The 17728-nt window shown below is 43.8% G+C and overlaps 1 protein-coding gene across 1 annotated transcript in view; it reads right to left on the bottom strand.

Moving 5' to 3' along the window:
- The window catches only part of LOC311126581 (uncharacterized protein), a gene marked incomplete at its 5' end in the record, with an annotated part of 34067 nt that extends 16878 nt beyond the window's left edge, over window positions 1-17189 (bottom strand). The window contains 6 exons of the mRNA XM_084200572.1: window positions 1759-1895; window positions 6196-6292; window positions 10777-10865; window positions 11178-11219; window positions 16593-16629; window positions 16834-17189. Of these exons, the coding sequence (XP_084056698.1) occupies window positions 1759-1895; window positions 6196-6292; window positions 10777-10865; window positions 11178-11219; window positions 16593-16629; window positions 16834-17189 (758 nt within the window). The remainder of the gene's footprint in view (window positions 1-1758; window positions 1896-6195; window positions 6293-10776; window positions 10866-11177; window positions 11220-16592; window positions 16630-16833) is intronic.
- Window positions 17190-17728: the final 539 nt, after the last annotated feature.

Genomic DNA, 17728 nt, shown 5'->3' with positions numbered 1-17728 from the left:
CCTTCTTCCCCCAGAGCATAGACCTCCCTGGAATACACACATTATATTATCTACACTCTCCTTCTTCCCCGGAGCATAGACCTCCCTGGAATACAGACATTATATTATCTACACTCTCCTTCTTCCCCCAGAACATAGACCTCCCTGGAATACACACATTATATTATCTCCACTCTCCTTCTTCCCCCAGAACATAGACCTCCCTGGAATACACACATTATATTATCTACACTCTCCTTCTTCCCCCAGAGCATAGACCTCCCTGGAATACACACATTATATTATCTCCACTCTCCTTCTTCCCCCGGAGCATAGACCTCCCTGGAATACACACATTATATTATCTACACTCTCCTTCTTCCCCCGGAGCATAGGCCTCCCTGGAATACACACATTATATTATATACACTCTCCTTCTTCCCCCAGAGCATAGGCCTCCCTGGAATACACACATTATATTATCTACACTCTCCTTCTTCCCCCAGAACATAGACCTCCCTGGAATACACACATTATATTATCTCCACTCTCCTTCTTCCCCCAGAGCATAGACCTCCCTGGAATACACACATTATATTATCTCCACTCTCCTTCTTCCCCCAGAACATAGACCTCCCTGGAATACACACATTATATTATCTACACTCTCCTTCTTCCCCCAGAACATAGACCTCCCTGGAATACACACATTATATTATCTACACTCTCCTTCTTCCCCCAGAGGCCTCCCTGGAATACACACATTATATTATCTCCACTCTCCTTCTTCCCCCGGAGCATAGACCTCCCTGGAATACACACATTATATTATCTACACTCTCCTTCTTCCCCCGGAGCATAGACCTCCCTGGAATACACACATTATATTATCTACACTCTCCTTCTTCCCCCAGAGCATAGACCTCCCTGGAATACACACATTATATTATCTACACTCTCCTTCTTCCCCCAGAGACCTCCCTGGAATACACACATTATATTATCTACACTCTCCTTCTTCCCCCCAGAACATATACCTCCCTGGAATACACACATTATATTATCTACACTCTCCTTCTTCCCCCGGAGCATAGACCTCCCTGGAATACACACATTATATTATCTACACTCTCCTTCTTCCCCCAGAGCATAGACCTCCCTGGAATACACACATTATATTATCTACACTCTCCTTCTTCCCCCAGAGCATAGACCTCCCTGGAATGCACACATTATATTAAAGTGCGGTACATACCCGTCTATAGCAGGGATAGTGTATTCTCCAGGGCTGGTCAACATGGTGTGTTGTACATACCCGTCTATAGCAGTCTATAGCAGGGATAGTGTATTCTCCAGGGCTGGTCCACATGGTGGGTGTGTGGGTGGTACCTACCCGTCTATATCAGGGATAGTGTATTCTCCAGGGCTGGTCAACATGGTGTGTTGTACATACCCGTCTATAGCAGGGATAGTGTATTCTCCAGGACTGGTCAACATGGTGTGTGTGGGTGGTACCTACGCGTCTATAGCAGGGATAGTGTATTCTCCAGGGCTGGTCAACATGGTGTGTGGTACCTACCCGTCTATAGCAGGGATAGTGTATTCTCCAGGGCTGGTCCACATGGTGGGTGTGTGGGTGGTACCTACCCGTCTATATCAGGGATAGTGTATTCTCCAGGGCTGGTCAACATGGTGTGTGTGGGTGGTACCTACGCGTCTATAGCAGGGATAGTGTATTCTCCAGGGCTGGTCAACATGGTGTGTTTGGGTGGTACCTACGCGTCTATAGCAGGGATAGCGTATTCTCCAGTGCTGGTCAACATGGCTCCTTTAGTTCCTGGTTCAGCCTTCACCATAAAGCTCTGAGGGATCCCCTTACTGGTCCTGACTGGCTTAGGAGCCTCCACACTCTTATCCTACAACACAGAGCATGTAATGTTACGTAGTGTATATGTAGGGTTATGTAATGTTATGTAGTGTATATGTAGGGTTATGTCATGTTATGTAGTGTATATGTAGGGCTATGTAGTGTATATGTAGGGTTATGTAATGTTATGTAGTGTATATGTAAGGTTATGTCATGTTATGTAGTGTATATGTAGGGTTATGTCATGTTATGTAGTGTATATGTAGGGCTATGTAGTGTATATGTAAGGTTATGTCATGTTATGTAGTGTATATGTAAGGTTATGTCATGTTATGTAGTGTATATGTAGGGTTATGTCATGTTATGTAGTGTATATGTCATGTTATGTAGTGTATATGTAGGGTTATGTCATGTTATGTAGTGTATATGTAGGGTTATGTCATGTTATGTAGTGTATATGTAGGGTTATGTCATGTTATGTAGTGTATATGTCATGTTATGTAGTGTATATGTAGGGTTATGTCATGTTATGTAGTGTATATGTAGGGTTTATCATGTTATGTAGTGTATATGTAGGGTTATGTAATGTTATGTAGTGTTATGTCATGTTATGTAGTGTATATGTAGGGTTATGTAGTGTATATGTAGGGTTATGTAGGGTTATGTCATGTTATGTAGTGTATATGTAGTGTTATGTCATGTTATGTAGTGTCGTACCATCTGCATGGGGCAGTGTTTGATGTAGTGACCGTTCTTGCCACAGGGGTAACGTATATGTACTGTTATGTAGTGTATATGTACTGTTATGTAGTGTATATGTAGTTTTCTATCACAGATCATTAAACTGTTTTAAAGTCACCATTGGCCTCATGGTGAAATCCCTGAGCGGTTTCCTTCCTCTCTGGCAACTGAGTTAGGAAGGACGCCTGTATCTTTGTAGTGACTGGGTGTATTAATACACCATCCAAAGTGTAATTAATAACTTCCATATGCTAAAAGGGATATTAAAAGTCTGCTTTATTTTGATTTGTTTACCCATCTACCAATAGGTGCCCTTCTTTGCGAGGCATTAGAAAACCTCTGGTATTTGTGGTTTAATCTTTGTTTGAAATTCACTGAGGGACCTCACAGATAATTGTATGTTTGGGGTACAGAGATGTGGTAATCATTCAAAAAACATGTTAAACATGTTAAAATCCATGCAACTTATGTGACTTGGTAAGTACATTTTTACTTCTGAACATATTTAGGCTTGCCATAACAAAAGGAGTTGAATCCTTACTGTCTCAAGACATTTCAGCTTTACATTTTTAATTAATTTGTTAAAAATTTCAAAAAACATAATTCCACTTCCATTATGGGGTATTGTGTGTAGGCCAGTGACAAGAAAATCTCAATTGAATCAATTTTAAATTCAGGCTGTAACACAACAACAAGTGGAACAAGTCAAGGGGTGTGAAGACTTCCTGAAGGGACTGTATGTAGTCTTATGTAGCGAATATATAACATTGAACCATCTGCATGGGGATAGTGTTTGATGTAGTGTCCGTTCTTGCCACAGCGATAGCAGGTGTAGTGTTATGTAGTGTATATGTAGTGTTATGTAGCGTATATGTAGTGTATATGTAGTGTATATGTAGTGTTATGTAGTGTTATGTAGCTTCGTACCATCTGCATGGGGCAGTGTTTGATGTAGTGTCCGTTCTTGCCACAGCGATAGCAGGTGTAGTGTTATGTAATGTATATGTAGTGTTATGTAGTGTTATGTAGCGTATATGTAGGGTATATGTAGTGTTATGTAGCTTCGTACCATCTGCATGGGGCAGTGTTTGCTGTAGTGTCAGTTCTTGCCACAGCGATTGCAGGTGTAGTGTATATGAAGTGTACACTCACCGGCCAGTTTATTAGGTACACCACCCTGTTCGAGAATGTTATTTATCGCTCCTATAGACAGTGAGTCACATGGCTGTGGCTCGCTATATAAATCAGGCAGACAGGCATCCAGTTACTTTTCGATCTAACGTTACAACGGGCAAAACGAGTGACCTGAGCGACTGAGCGTGGAAAGAATGGCGATAAGAATGGCGCCGGAGAAGATGGCTGCCGTTTTATAGCCCTCTAAACAATCATGGCTACCCGGACCATTTGACTGTAATGTCTGCACCTGTTGTATTCGGCGCATGTGGCCAATAAAATTTGATTTTGTGTGATCATAGGTGACGGTATCTCAGAAACGGCTGCCATCCTGGGCTTTTTATGCACGATAGCGTCCAGGGTTTACCGAGAACGTAGGAAAAAACGTCGCCTGGTTGGACTAATCCCCGGTCCCTGTTGCGTCATGCTGATGGCAGTGTCAGGATTTGGTGTAAGCAGCATGAGTCCATGGACCCATCCTGCCTGGTGTCAACGGTACAGGCTGGTGGCCGTGTGTACCGCCATCCAATCTGCAGCAACTACGGACTGACATCCCTGTGGAACGTTTCCGACTTGTAGAATCCATGCCCCGAATAATTCAGGCTGTTTTGGAGGCAGATGGACGGTCCGTCCCGGTACTAGAAGGTTGTACCTAATAAACTGGCTAGTGAGTGTTTATGTAGTGTATATGTAGTGTTATGTAGCTTCGTACCAGCTGCATGGGGCAGTGTTTGATGTAGTGTCCGTTCTTGCCACAGCGATAGCAGGTGTAGTGTTATGTAGTGTTATGTAGTGTATATGTAGTGTTATGTAGCTTCGTACCAGCTGCATGGGGCAGTGTTTGATGTAGTGTCCGTTCTTCCCACAGCGATAGCAGGTGTAGTGTATATGTAGTGTATATGTAGTGTTATGTAGTGTATATGTAGTGTTATGTAGTGTATATGTAGTGTTATGTAGCTTCATACCAGCTGCATGGGGCAGTGATTGATGTAGTGTCCGTTCTTGCCACAGCGATAGCAGGTGTAGTGTTATGTAGTGTATATGTAGTGTTATGTAGCTTCGTACCAGCTGCATGGGGCAGTGTTTGATGTAGTGTCCGTTCTTGCCACATCGATAGCATGTAGTGTTATGTAGTGTATATGTAGTGTATATGTAGTGTTATGTAGTGTATATGTAGTGTATATGTAGTGTATATGTAGCTTCGTACCAGCTGCAAGGGGCAGTGTTTGATGTAGTGTCCGTTCTTGCCACAGCGATAGCAGGTGTAGTGTTATGTAGTGTATATGTAGTGTATATGTAGTGTTATGTAGTGTATATGTAGTGTATATGTAGCTTCGTACCAGCTGCAAGGGGCAGTGTTTGCTGTAGTGTCCGTTCTTGCCACAGCGATTGCAGGTGTAGTGTATATGAAGTGTACACTCACCGGCCAGTTTATTAGGTACACCACCCTGTTCGAGAATGTTATTTATCGCTCCTATAGACAGTGAGTCACATGGCTGTGGCTCGCTATATAAAGCAGGCAGACAGGCATCCAGTTACTTTTCGATCTAACGTTACAACGGGCAAAACGAGTGACCTGAGCGACTGAGCGTGGATAGAATGGCGATAAGAATGGCGCCGGAGAAGATGGCTGCCGTTTTATAGCCCTCTAACCAATCATGGCTACCCGGACCATTTGACTGTAATGTCTGCACCTGTTGTATTCGGCGCATGTGGCCAATAAAATTTGATTTGGTGTGATCATAGGTGACGGTATCTCAGAAACGGCTGCCATCCTGGGCTTTTTATGCACGATAGCGTCCAGGGTTTACCGAGAACGGAGGAAAAAACATCGCCTGGTTGGACTAACCCCCGGTCCCTGTTGCGTCATGCTCATGGCAGTGTCAGGATTTGGTGTAAGCAGCATGAGTCCATGGACCCATCCTGCCTGGTGTCAACGGTACAGGCTGGTGGCCGTGTGTACCGCCATCCAATCTGCAGCAACTGCATGACGCCATCGCGTCAGCACGGACTGACATCCCTGTGGAACGTTTCCGACTTGTAGAATCCATGCCCCGAAGAATTCAGGCTGTTTTGGAGGCAAATGGACGGTCCGTCCCGGTACTAGAAGGTTGTACCTAATAAACTGGCTAGTGAGTGTTTATGTAGTGTATATGTAGTGTTATGTAGCTTCGTACCAGCTGCATGGGGCAGTGTTTGATGTAGTGTCCGTTCTTGCCACAGCGATAGCAGGTATAGTGTATATGTAGTGTATATGTAGTGTATATGTAGTGTATATGTAGTGTATATGTAGTGTATATGTAGCTTCGTACCAGCTGCAAGGGGCAGTGTTTGATGTAGTGTCCGTTCTTGCCACAGCGATAGCAGGTGTAGTGTATATGTAGTGTATATGTAGTGTTATGTAGTGTATATGTAGTGTATATGTAGCTTCGTACCAGCTGCAAGGGGCAGTGTTTGATGTAGTGTCCGTTCTTGCCACAGCGATAGCAGGTGTAATGTGCAGGAGGGGGTCCGATGGCCTTCTTAGAGTAACTGAGGAGGAACACAGAAAACACACTGAAGGCAGAGTCAACCATCACCCAGTAGACTGTAATACTGGGCCGATTCAAAAACAACTAAAGAGGGTTGAAAGCGTGCGGCTAAACGCGTCGGCTTGTTTTGGTCCCGTAGCGACCCACGTTGAAACAGCATGAAGCCAAACCCGTCTTCATCACCCTCATCTGTTATATCTGACCTCAATCCTGCCGCTGAGTCCCAGTTTAAACATTATACTAAAGTTGACTAAATGCGGACTCCAGTCACACGACTTGGACTCCAGTCTGACTCGAGTCACAGATTTGATGACTTGAGACTCGACAGAAAATAAAAACGACTTGGAGCCTCAAGACTCCCGGACTCTACTTTGATTTGAGATCGATGACTTGGAAATTATCTGGCCAGGGTTTTTTTTTTGCAACGTTTTGTCACTCATTTTGTGGCACGGAGTCTCCGTGGGAAATATGCTACTCTTTTTCGCAGCCAGAGACAGTATAGCACTTGCAACAACAAAAAAACTGATTGGCTAGTGAAACGCACACTCAGCCCTCTGATTGGACCAGCAAACTGTCAATCAACACAGGTGGGCGAGCTACAGTAGCACAGTGAGAAGGTTTTGGGGTCGTGAGTGTGTATATATAGGCTAGCTATAGCTTACCATTCATATTTTATATTTAAATCTTTGCATATTCGATCTGGTCACTAACATAGGCCTACGGCATTGCACCAAATTCTTGTTTAAAAAAAAAAACATCTCCTCTGTGCTTCAGAAGCAAAAAAAGTTGCACGTCTTGACTGTTGACCAATGACCAGTCAGTCATCAGCAATGGCGGGCGCACATATCCAGATTAGTGACCAGAAACCACTTGTTTTTTTTACATTTTCTCCCGCCAAAAAAAACAGAGTAGCTTAACCTACGTTAATATTAACGTCGTCAAATTCAGTTTAGCAAAATCTGCTACGGACGCATCTTCACCTCAACAACAGGCTACCTGGCGACTTCATTGATCACGTTCATATTTCAGATAGGCCTAGTTTTGGGTGGGTTATAATTCTCTACCTCAGTGGTGATCCTGGCTATACGTCTAAAAGATAGTTAGACAGGCCTAGTGGTGGTCCTGGCTATACGTCTAAAGATAGTTAGATAGGCCTAGTGGTGGTCCTGGCTATACGGCTAAAGATAGTTAGATAGGCCTAGTGGTGGTCCTGGCTATACGTCTAAAGATAGTTAGATAGGCCTAGTGGTGTTCCTGGCTATACGGCTAAAGACAGTTAGATAGGCCTAGTGGTGGTCCTGGCTATACGGCTAAAGATAGTTAGATAGGCCTAGTGGTGGTCCTGGCTATACGTCTAAAGATAGTTAGATAGGCCTAGTGGTGGTCCTGGCTATACGGCTAAAGATAGTTAGATAGGCCTAGCGGTGGTCCTGGCTATACGTCTAAAGATAGTTAGATAGGCCTAGTGGTGGTCCTGGCTATACGTCTAAAGATAGTTAGATAGGCCTAGTGGTGGTCCTGGCTATACGTCTAAAGATAGTTAGATAGGCCTAGTGGTGTTCCTGGCTATACGTCTAAAGATAGCTAGATAGGCCTAGTGGTGGTCCTGGCTATACGTCTAAAGATAGTTAGATAGGCCTAGTGGTGGTATGCCCTATGGTCCCGCTGCATACTGGTATGCCCTATGGTCCCGCAGCATACTGGTATGCCCTATGGTCCCGCTGCATACTGGTATGCCCTATGGTCCCGCTGCATACTGGTATGCCCTATGGTCCCGCAGCATACTGGTATGCCCTATGGTCCCGCTGCATACTGGTATGCCCTATGGTCCCGCTGCATACAGGTATGCCCTATGGTCCCGCTGCATACTGGTATGCCCTATGGCCCCGCTTGCTCTGAACTCCAGAGAAGTGACAATGTGACATGATATCCCTAGTCAATGTTGACTGCTAACATGAATGAATTTCAGCTCCAAAACGCAGGTGTAAAACAGTTTACTTCTGTATCTTGCATTTTGAAAATGCATCACATGTGCGCTTGTGCGTGCACGTTGGGGGGGGGGGGGGGGGGGGGGTCCTGGTTGCACGCTTTGAACCACTCCTTTATGGAGGTCGCGTGTCCAAATATTTCCGAACCACTGAGCTAGTGAACAGATTGCTGATTTCCTGTAAAGCTACAGGGATCGGTGCAGCGCAAACGTCCCATTATAGGGAGAGAGGACTGACAAATAAATACGCAGCTCCGGGAAATTGGTTTGGTGATCAGGAATATGAACCGTTGTACTTTGCAAGGCACACCGGCAGTGGAGCATCAAGCAACAACTACTACTAGCATAAGCATTCTGCTCTATTGGGAAGTCACAAATGCTTGAAATCGATAAATGGAGTTATGAAGCTTGCATTTGGAATTTAATTAATTATGACATCATCAAAATGCGCTGCAGACTAAACAATGAAAAGGGCTAGCCTGTTAGCCTCAACGAATTAGACAACGGTTTAGTGACCGGGGGACTACGAGGTTCTAGCTGAACAAAGCATATAGTTCTGAGATATTATTGAGCATCCGTTTTCACATCCCAGATCTCAGAATGGTTTTGTAGTGAATTATTTTTTCATAACCCATTAAAAAAAGGTCCTCACCTAAAGTACAGAGTATGAAAATCCTGAGACATGTTGTTTTTTTGTTTTTAGCAGATGGAACCTAATGGCTCTGAAACGTCAATCTGACGTGTTCAGTTTAACAAGACTTGATAGAATAACACAATTTTTACCAAAATAGACTCCGAACATAAATCATCAAATACATTAGGAAATGTATTATGATCAGACAAATTCCTGTCATCACTGAACAACGATGTGACACGTACTTTAAGATGTCTGACAGTGTTGTTGTTGTTTTTGCTTGCGTGCCGTTACTGCTGGCTAGACTAGACCATACTTAGAGGGAGATGGCAAAGACGTGTTCTGATTGGTCGGTCTGTATTTGTTCAGGCTCGTGATTGGATTGCAGATTGACCCTTTATAGCGCCAAGTTCTAATGGGTTGATGCAGACAGACCCTTTTTTCCCCCACTTAAAATGTACTTTTTCAAAATGATAACTTCAGACATATGTCTTTAGATGGTTCTTCATGTGTGACTCACTCATAAATGTCTTTAGATGGTTCTTCATATAATATGTCTTTAGATGGTTCTTCATGTGACTCACTCATATAATATGTCTTTAGATGGTTCTTCATGTGACTCACTCATATAATATGTCTTTAGATGGTTCTTCATGTGACTCACTCATAATAATGTCTTTAGATGGTTCTTCATGTGACTCACTCATATAATAGATCTTTAGATGGTTCTTCATGTGACTCACTCATATGTCTTTAGATGGTTCTTCATGTGACTCACTCATATAATATGTCTTTAGATGGTTCTTCATGTGACTCACTCATATAATATGTCTTTAGATGGTTCTTCATATGTGACTCACTCATATAATATGTCTTTAGATGGTTCTTCATATAATATGTCTTTAGATGGTTCTTCATGTGACTCACTCATATAATATGTCTTTGGATGGTTCTTCATATAATATGTCTTTAGATGGTTCTTCATGTGACTCACTCATATAATATGTCTTTAGATGGTTCTTCATGTGACTCACTCATATAATATGTCTTTAGATGGTTCTTCATGTGACTCACTCATATAATAGATCTTTAGATGGTTCTTCATATGTGACTCACTCATAATATGTCTTTAGATGGTTCTTCATATGTGACTCACTAATACACTACCAGTCAAAAGTTTTAGAACACCTACTCATTCAAGGGTTTTTCTTAATGTTTTACTATTTTCTACATTGTAGAATAATAGTGAAGACATCACATATCTGGTGTGACCACCATTTTCCCCATGCAGCGCGACACATCTCCTTCGCGTAGAGTTAATCGGGCAGTTGATTGTAGCGACTCCAGACTCCAAAACAGACACAGTGTGTCCACATGCTGCTCCAGAGCCAGTGCTGTTCTTCCTTCAGACAAGATGCATCAAAACTTTGTTCATTTGCACAATGTCTCTCGTTCACATTCGATTGTAAATGTCCAAACTTACCAAAAATGCCATTCGGTAGCTCCTACCTACACTATATATAAACAAGAGTATGTGGACACCCCTTCGAATTAGTGGATTCGGCTATTTCAGCCACACCTGTTGCTGACAGGTGTATAAAACCGAGCACACAGCCATGCAATCTCCATAGACAAAACATTGACAGTAGAGAATGGCCCATACTGAAGAGCTCAGTGTCTTTCAACGTGGCACCGTCATAGGATGCCACCTTTTCCAACAAAGTCAGTTCGTCAAATTTCTGCCCTGCTAGAGCTGCCCCGGTCAACAGGAAGTGCTGTTAATACCATCAATCCCGGGATGAGAAGGACGGTATGACCATCTGGATACCGCCCAACCCCCAGTGTGTGTGTGTGTTCAACTCACTGTATGGGGTCGTATTCGCTGTTGGACTGTGACATCATGGCTCTGATCTTGTCATCCTCTGATGCGTTGGCCTCCGCTAGGTTGGCAGTCTGGGAGAGGAGAGGGGGGATGAGGAGGAGGAGAGAGAGAAGAAAGGGATGGAGGAGTGGAGTTAGGGAGGGAGGAGGGAAAGAGGAGGGAGGAGGGGAAGAGGAGGGAGGAGGGGAAAATAAGTGAGGAGGAGAAGAAGAGGAAGGAGGAGAAGAGGGGAATAGTTCAAAGGTGATATAATCAATTCATACATTTTAATTCATGCCCTGAATTAATGAGTTGAAATGAAATTCACCCCAACGTGATTCCCAAAGACCCCCCCAGACAGACAGAGAAAGAGATATATAGAGAGAGGGAGAGAGGGAGAGTACCTTAGAGAGCTGGGCCAGAGACACGGACGGTGAAGAGTCGGTCTGAAGGAGAAGAGTAACATAAAGAACAGAACAGTCAAGGTGGAAATCACCACCCGTCTGCCTGGGAGCAGACACCGGCTCAATCTACATTATACTGGCATCGCTTCCTCTCCCCTTAAAGAGACACATCGGGACCAGAAGATACCATCCACCTGTCTTTAGAGGAGGCAGGAGAGAGGTGAGGAATCAAGGACATACAGTTGATCGATCACCCATTCCACAGCCAGAGGAGCAGATCATATACATCCAAGTCAATTCATATAACCACTACAGTGTGGACAAGATACACCAGTGTTTGGGTTCTGACCAGAAGACCATCAGGGCGCAGGAAGACCATGGTGTAGGGGTGAAGTTTCCCCTAGACGCTGATCTGGGGGGTCAGGTCTGCATTTCCACTCTAATGGTTATGGTAAGGATTGGTGGCAGGGAAGCTGATCCTAGATATGTACCCAGGGGAAACCTCACCCCCCCGGAACGCCTTGTAACAAACGCAGCAGAGCCAGAGCAATTCCTCACCGTCCTTCTCCTCCAATACGATGTGAGGAGGACGACCAACACAGAGAATCACACGGGAACTGATGCTTAGGGACGGGGGCGGGGTAACTAGCTAAACTAGTACTACAGCAGTAGTAGATGGGACTACAGCCTCGCTAGCTACACCTGTAGTAGTAGATGGGACTACAGCCTCGCTAGCTACACCTGTAGTAGTAGATGGGACTACAGCCTCGCTAGCTACACCTGTAGTAGTAGATGGGACTACAGCCCGGCTAGCTACACCTGTAGTAGTAGTTGGTATTACAGCCTGGCTAGCTACACCTGTAGTAGTAGTTGGTATTACAGCCTGGCTAGCTACACCTGTAGTAGTAGTTGGGACTACAGCCTGGCTAGCTACACCTGTAGTAGTAGTTGGTATTACAGCCTGGCTAGCTACACCTGTAGTAGTAGATGGTATTACAGCCTGGCTAGCTACACCTGTAGTAGTAGTAGTTGGTATTACAGCCTGGCTAGCTACACCTGTAGTAGTAGTAGTTGGTATTACAGCCTGGCTAGCTACACCTGTAGTAGTAGTTGGTATTACAGCCTGGCTAGCTACACCTGCAGTAGTAGTTGGTATTACAGCCTGGCTAGCTACACTTGTAGTAGTAGTTGGTATTACAGCCTCGCTAGCTACACCTGTAGTAGTAGTTGTTATTACAGCCTGGCTAGCTACACCTGTAGTAGTAGTTGGTATTACAGCCTGGCTAGCTACACCTGTAGTAGTAGTTGGTTTTACAGCCTGGCTAGCTACACCTGTAGTAGTAGTAGCTGGTATTACAGCCTGGCTAGCTACACCTGTAGTAGTAGTAGTTGGTATTACAGCCTGGCTAGCTACACCTGTAGTAGTAGTTGGTATTACAGCCTGGCTAGCTACACCTGTAGTAGTAGTAGTTGGTATTACAGCCTGGCTAGCTACACCTGTAGTAGTAGTTGGTATTACAGCCTGGCTAGCTACACCTGTAGTAGTAGTTGGTATTACAGCCTGGCTAGCTACACCTGTAGTAGTAGATGGTATTACAGCCTGGCTAGCTACACCTGTAGTAGTAGTTGGTATTACAGCCTGGCTAGCTACACCTGTAGTAGTAGTTGGTATTACAGCCTGGCTAGCTACACCTGTAGTAGTAGTTGGTTTTACAGCCTGGCTAGCTACACCTGTAGTAGTAGATGGTATTACAGCCTGGCTAGCTACACCTGTAGTAGTAGTTGGTTTTACAGCCTGGCTAGCTACACCTGTAGTAGTAGTTGGTATTACAGCCTGGCTAGCTACACCTGTAGTAGTAGTTGGTATTACAGCCTGGCTAGCTACACCTGTAGTAGTAGTTGTTATTACAGCCTGGCTAGCTACACCTGTAGTAGTCGTAGTTGGTATTACAGCCTGGCTAGCTACACCTGTAGTAGTAGCTGGTATTACAGCCTGGCTAGCTACACCTGTAGTAGTAGTTGGTATTACAGCCTGGCTAGCTACACCTGTAGTAGTAGATGGTATTACAGCCTGCTAGCTACACCTGTAGTAGTAGTTGGTATTACAGCCTGGCTAGCTACACCTGTAGTAGTAGTTGTTATTACAGCCTGGCTAGCTACACCTGTAGTAGTCGTAGTTGGTTTTACAGCCTGGCTAGCTACACCTGTAGTAGTAGCTGGTATTACAGCCTGGCTAGCTACACCTGTAGTAGTAGTAGTTGGTATTACAGCCTGGCTAGCTACACCTGTAGTAGTAGTAGTTGGTATTACAGCCTGGCTAGCTACACCTGTAGTAGTAGCTGGTATTACAGCCTGGCTAGCTACACCTGTAGTAGTAGTTGGTACTACAGCCTTGCTAGCTACACCTGTAGTAGTAGTTGGTTTTACAGCCTGGCTAGCTACACCTGTAGTAGTAGTTGGTTTTACAGCCTGGCTAGCTACACCTGTAGTAGTAGTTGGTTTTACAGCCTGGCTAGCTACACCTGTAGTAGTAGTAGGTATTACAGCCTGGCTAGCTACACCTGTAGTAGTAGTAGTTGGTATTACAGCCTGGCTAGCTACACCTGTAGTAGTAGTAGGTATTACAGCCTGGCTAGCTACACCTGTAGTAGTACTTGGTTTTACAGCCTGGCTAGCTACACCTGTAGTAGTAGTACTTGGTATTACAGCCTGGCTAGCTACACATGTAGTAGTCGTAGTTAAATCCAGAGCTAGGCTGGTCTAGGTAACAGACTACGGGCTAACAGGATTAAATCCAGAGCTAGGCTGGTCTAGGTAACAGACTACGGGCTAACAGGATTAAATCCAGAGCTAGGCTGGTCTAGGTAACAGACTACGGGCTAACAAGATTAAATCCAGAGCTAGGCTGGTCTAGGTAACAGACTATGGGCTAACAGGATTAAATCCAGAGCTAGGCTGGTCTAGGTAACAGACTATGGGCTAACAGGATTAAATCCAGAGCTAGGTAACAGACTACGGGCTAACAGGATTAAATCCAGAGCTAGGCTGATCTAGGTAACAGACTATGGGCTAACAGGATTAAATCCAGAGCTAGGCTGGTCTAGGTAACAGACTACGGGCTAACGGGATTAAATCCAGTGCTAGGCTGGTCTAGGTAACAGACTACAGGCTAACAGGATTAAATCCAGAGCTAGGTAACAGACTACGGGCTAACAGGATTAAATCCAGAGCTAGGTTGATCTAGGTAACAGACTATGGGCTAACATGATTAAATCTAGAGCTAAGCTGGTCTAGGTAACAGACTATGGGCTAACGGGATTAAATCCAGAGCTAGGCTGGTCTAGGTAACAGACTACGGGCTAACGGGATTAAATCCAGAGCTAGGCTGGTCTAGGTAACAGACTACGGGCTAACGGGATTAAATCCAGAGCTAGGCTGGTCTAGGTAACAGACTACGGGCTAACAGGATTAAATCCAGAGCTAGGCTGGTCTAGGTAACAGACTACGGGCTAACAGGATTAAATCCAGAGCTAGGCTGGTCTAGGTAACAGACTACGGGGCTAACAGGATTAAATCCAGAGCTAGGCTGGTCTAGGTAACAGACTACGGGCTAACAGGATTAAATCCAGAGCTAGGCTGGTCTAGGTAACAGACTACGGGGCTAACAGGATTAAATCCAGAGCTAGGCTGGTCTAGGTAACAGACTACGGGCTAACAGGATTAAATCCAGAGCTAGGCTGGTCTAGGTAACAGACTACGGGGCTAACAGGATTAAATCCAGAGCTAGGCTGGTCTAGGTAACAGACTAAGGGCTAACGGGATTAAATCCAGAGCTAGGCTGGTCTAGGTAACAGACTACGGGGCTAACAGGATTAAATCCAGAGCTAGGCTGGTCTAGGTAACAGACTACGGGCTAACGGGATTAAATCCAGAGCTAGGCTGGTCTAGGTAACAGACTATGGGCTAACAGGATTAAATCCAGAGCTAGGCTGGTCTAGGTAACAGACTACGGGCTAACGGGTCCACTTTGGAGTATCTATCTAGCGTATTATGTAAAACACTTCAAAAACAGTATAATAAAATGTATTTCTTTTAACAATACTTTTCACTACAATAACCATTCCACAATAGTAGTAAACACTAGTCAAGGGACGAAGGGGGGGGGGAGAGGGAGTGCAGAGAGGTCTGGTTTTAGTAAGCGATAAAGTCTTCATCGTCGTAGCAGGAGGCTGGTAGGTTGGGAGGCTCAGAGGTCACCGTGAAGGGAAGACACAGGGTCTGGTGTGGTGGTGCAACGTGCTCACAACAGAACACATGACCTCTTTATTGACAGATCTGCAGCGTACAGCAGCAACCAAACACAACCCTGTCGCCACGGGTTACCTACCATGCCATACAGTCAGCCCGGTTAGAACCCTGTGATGTCATAATAGATCATTTCAATGATGTCGTAATAGTCTCTGATGTCGTAATGCTATTATCATCATTGCAATGTTTGTATTTTAATTTTTATTATTTTTTACTCTGTACCAAACATGGTCGTGGATTCATCATAGTATATACATTACACCTAGTTTACCTTTAAGTTAAAAATTAAGAATAAAAAATTCTTGCAAAGTAGACAAAATGCATTGCATTTCTAAGTAGTTTGTAGTAAAAAAATAAGTTGTTGAGAGAACAAAGGATCAACTATGTCCAGTCCATATTAATGTCAGAATAAAATGGAGAATAACATTAGGACAGGGAAATATCAGCAATTAACCTTCGGTTCAGAACACTGTTGAGCAGGCACCAAAATATTGACTGATTTACCCCCCCCACACACACACACACAGTCACACACACACACACACAGGTATCCATAAAATCAATGCATTAGTCTTACAGTCAATACGTCACAAACTCATTGCTATAACACCATGTGAAAGAAAAAAGCAGAATTTCCATTCATTTGAAATAAATAACCAATAAAAATCAGTAATAATCCCATCATCAATGCCTGTAGGGACCATGAAGCATTTTCCCAACACACACAGAGAGAGGGGAGTCTGTACAGTGGTAGGCTACAACACCACACTAACCGTCGGTTTCAATATGAAATACAGTCAGATATAAAATAGACACAGTCAAACAGCTCAGATCCATCAACACATTGAAGACATTTAAAAACACCGCTGGATTAAAAACACAGTGAGATACACACATGGAACAGCAGTAGCAGTTTAAAAACATCAAAACATGGAATATTATCACCGTAACAACTCAAAGAGTTAAAAAGATTCACTTCCTGGTGACCCGGGTTAACTCTTAACCAATCAGAACAGCGTTTTTACAGTATGTTTAACCAATCAGAGCAGAGTTTATAGAGAGAGAGGACAGAGGTAGTAAGGAAATGGAAGAGTGCTTGTTACATACGGGTCTGGAGGATCCGGCAGCCATGTCAGAACGGTCACTACAAACACAAACAGGAAAAAAACACGTCAATAACAACCATAAACGTGGCGTTGACAACTTTAAAAATATAAATATTTTAGCTGATTTGACTGGATACTAGTGTGTTGATGTGTGGAGTTTACAGACGTCAACAGGAGATCGGGGCTACCACCAAACTCATATCACGTATATAATACAGGGTCATGAAGTCATAGCTACGTACACAATGAACGTTCTGCCCGCGGGTTTGACCCCTCCGATGGGGGTGCGTCTGACGATCACTGATGAGTGTTTGGGGATGTGGACCTCCTCATCAGTGTACTCTGGAGAACCACAAGGTACACAGTATATATAATCAGTACTGTACTCTGGAGAACCACAAGGTACACAGTATATATAATCAGTACTGTACTCTATAGAACCACAAGGTACCCAGTATATATAATCAGTACTGTACTCTATAGAACCACAAGGTACCCAGTATATATAATCAGTACTGTACTCTATAGAACCACAAGGTACCCAGTATTTATAATCAGTACTGTACTCTATAGAACCACAAGGTACCCAGTATATATATAATCAGTACTGTACTCTATAGAACCACAAGGTACCCAGTATATATAATCAGTACTGTACTCTATAGAACCACAAGGTACCCAGTATATAGAATCAGTACTGTACTCTATAGAACCACAAGGTACCCAGTATATATCATCAGTCCTGTACTCTATAGAACCACAAGGTACCATGTATATATAATCAGTACTGTACTCTATAGAACCACAAGGTACCCAGTATTTATAATCAGTACTGTACTCTATAGAACCACAAGGTACCCAGTATATATATAATCAGTACTGTACTCTATAGAACCACAAGGTACCCAGTATATATAATCAGTACTGTACTCTATAGAACCACAAGGTACCCAGTATATATAATCAGTACTGTACTCTATAGAACCACAAGGTACCCAGTATATATCATCAGTACTGTACTCTATAGAACCACAAGGTACCCAGTATATATAATCAGTACTGTACTCTATAGAACCACAAGGTACACAGCATATCATCATTAATGTACTCTATAGAACCACAAGGTACCCAGTATAT

This window comes from Coregonus lavaretus, assembly GCF_964263955.1.
Source record: "Coregonus lavaretus genome assembly, contig: HAP1_SCAFFOLD_1057, whole genome shotgun sequence".
Taxonomy (NCBI): Eukaryota; Metazoa; Chordata; class Actinopteri; order Salmoniformes; family Salmonidae; genus Coregonus; species Coregonus lavaretus.
This window is presented reverse-complemented; position numbering and strand designations above follow the sequence as displayed.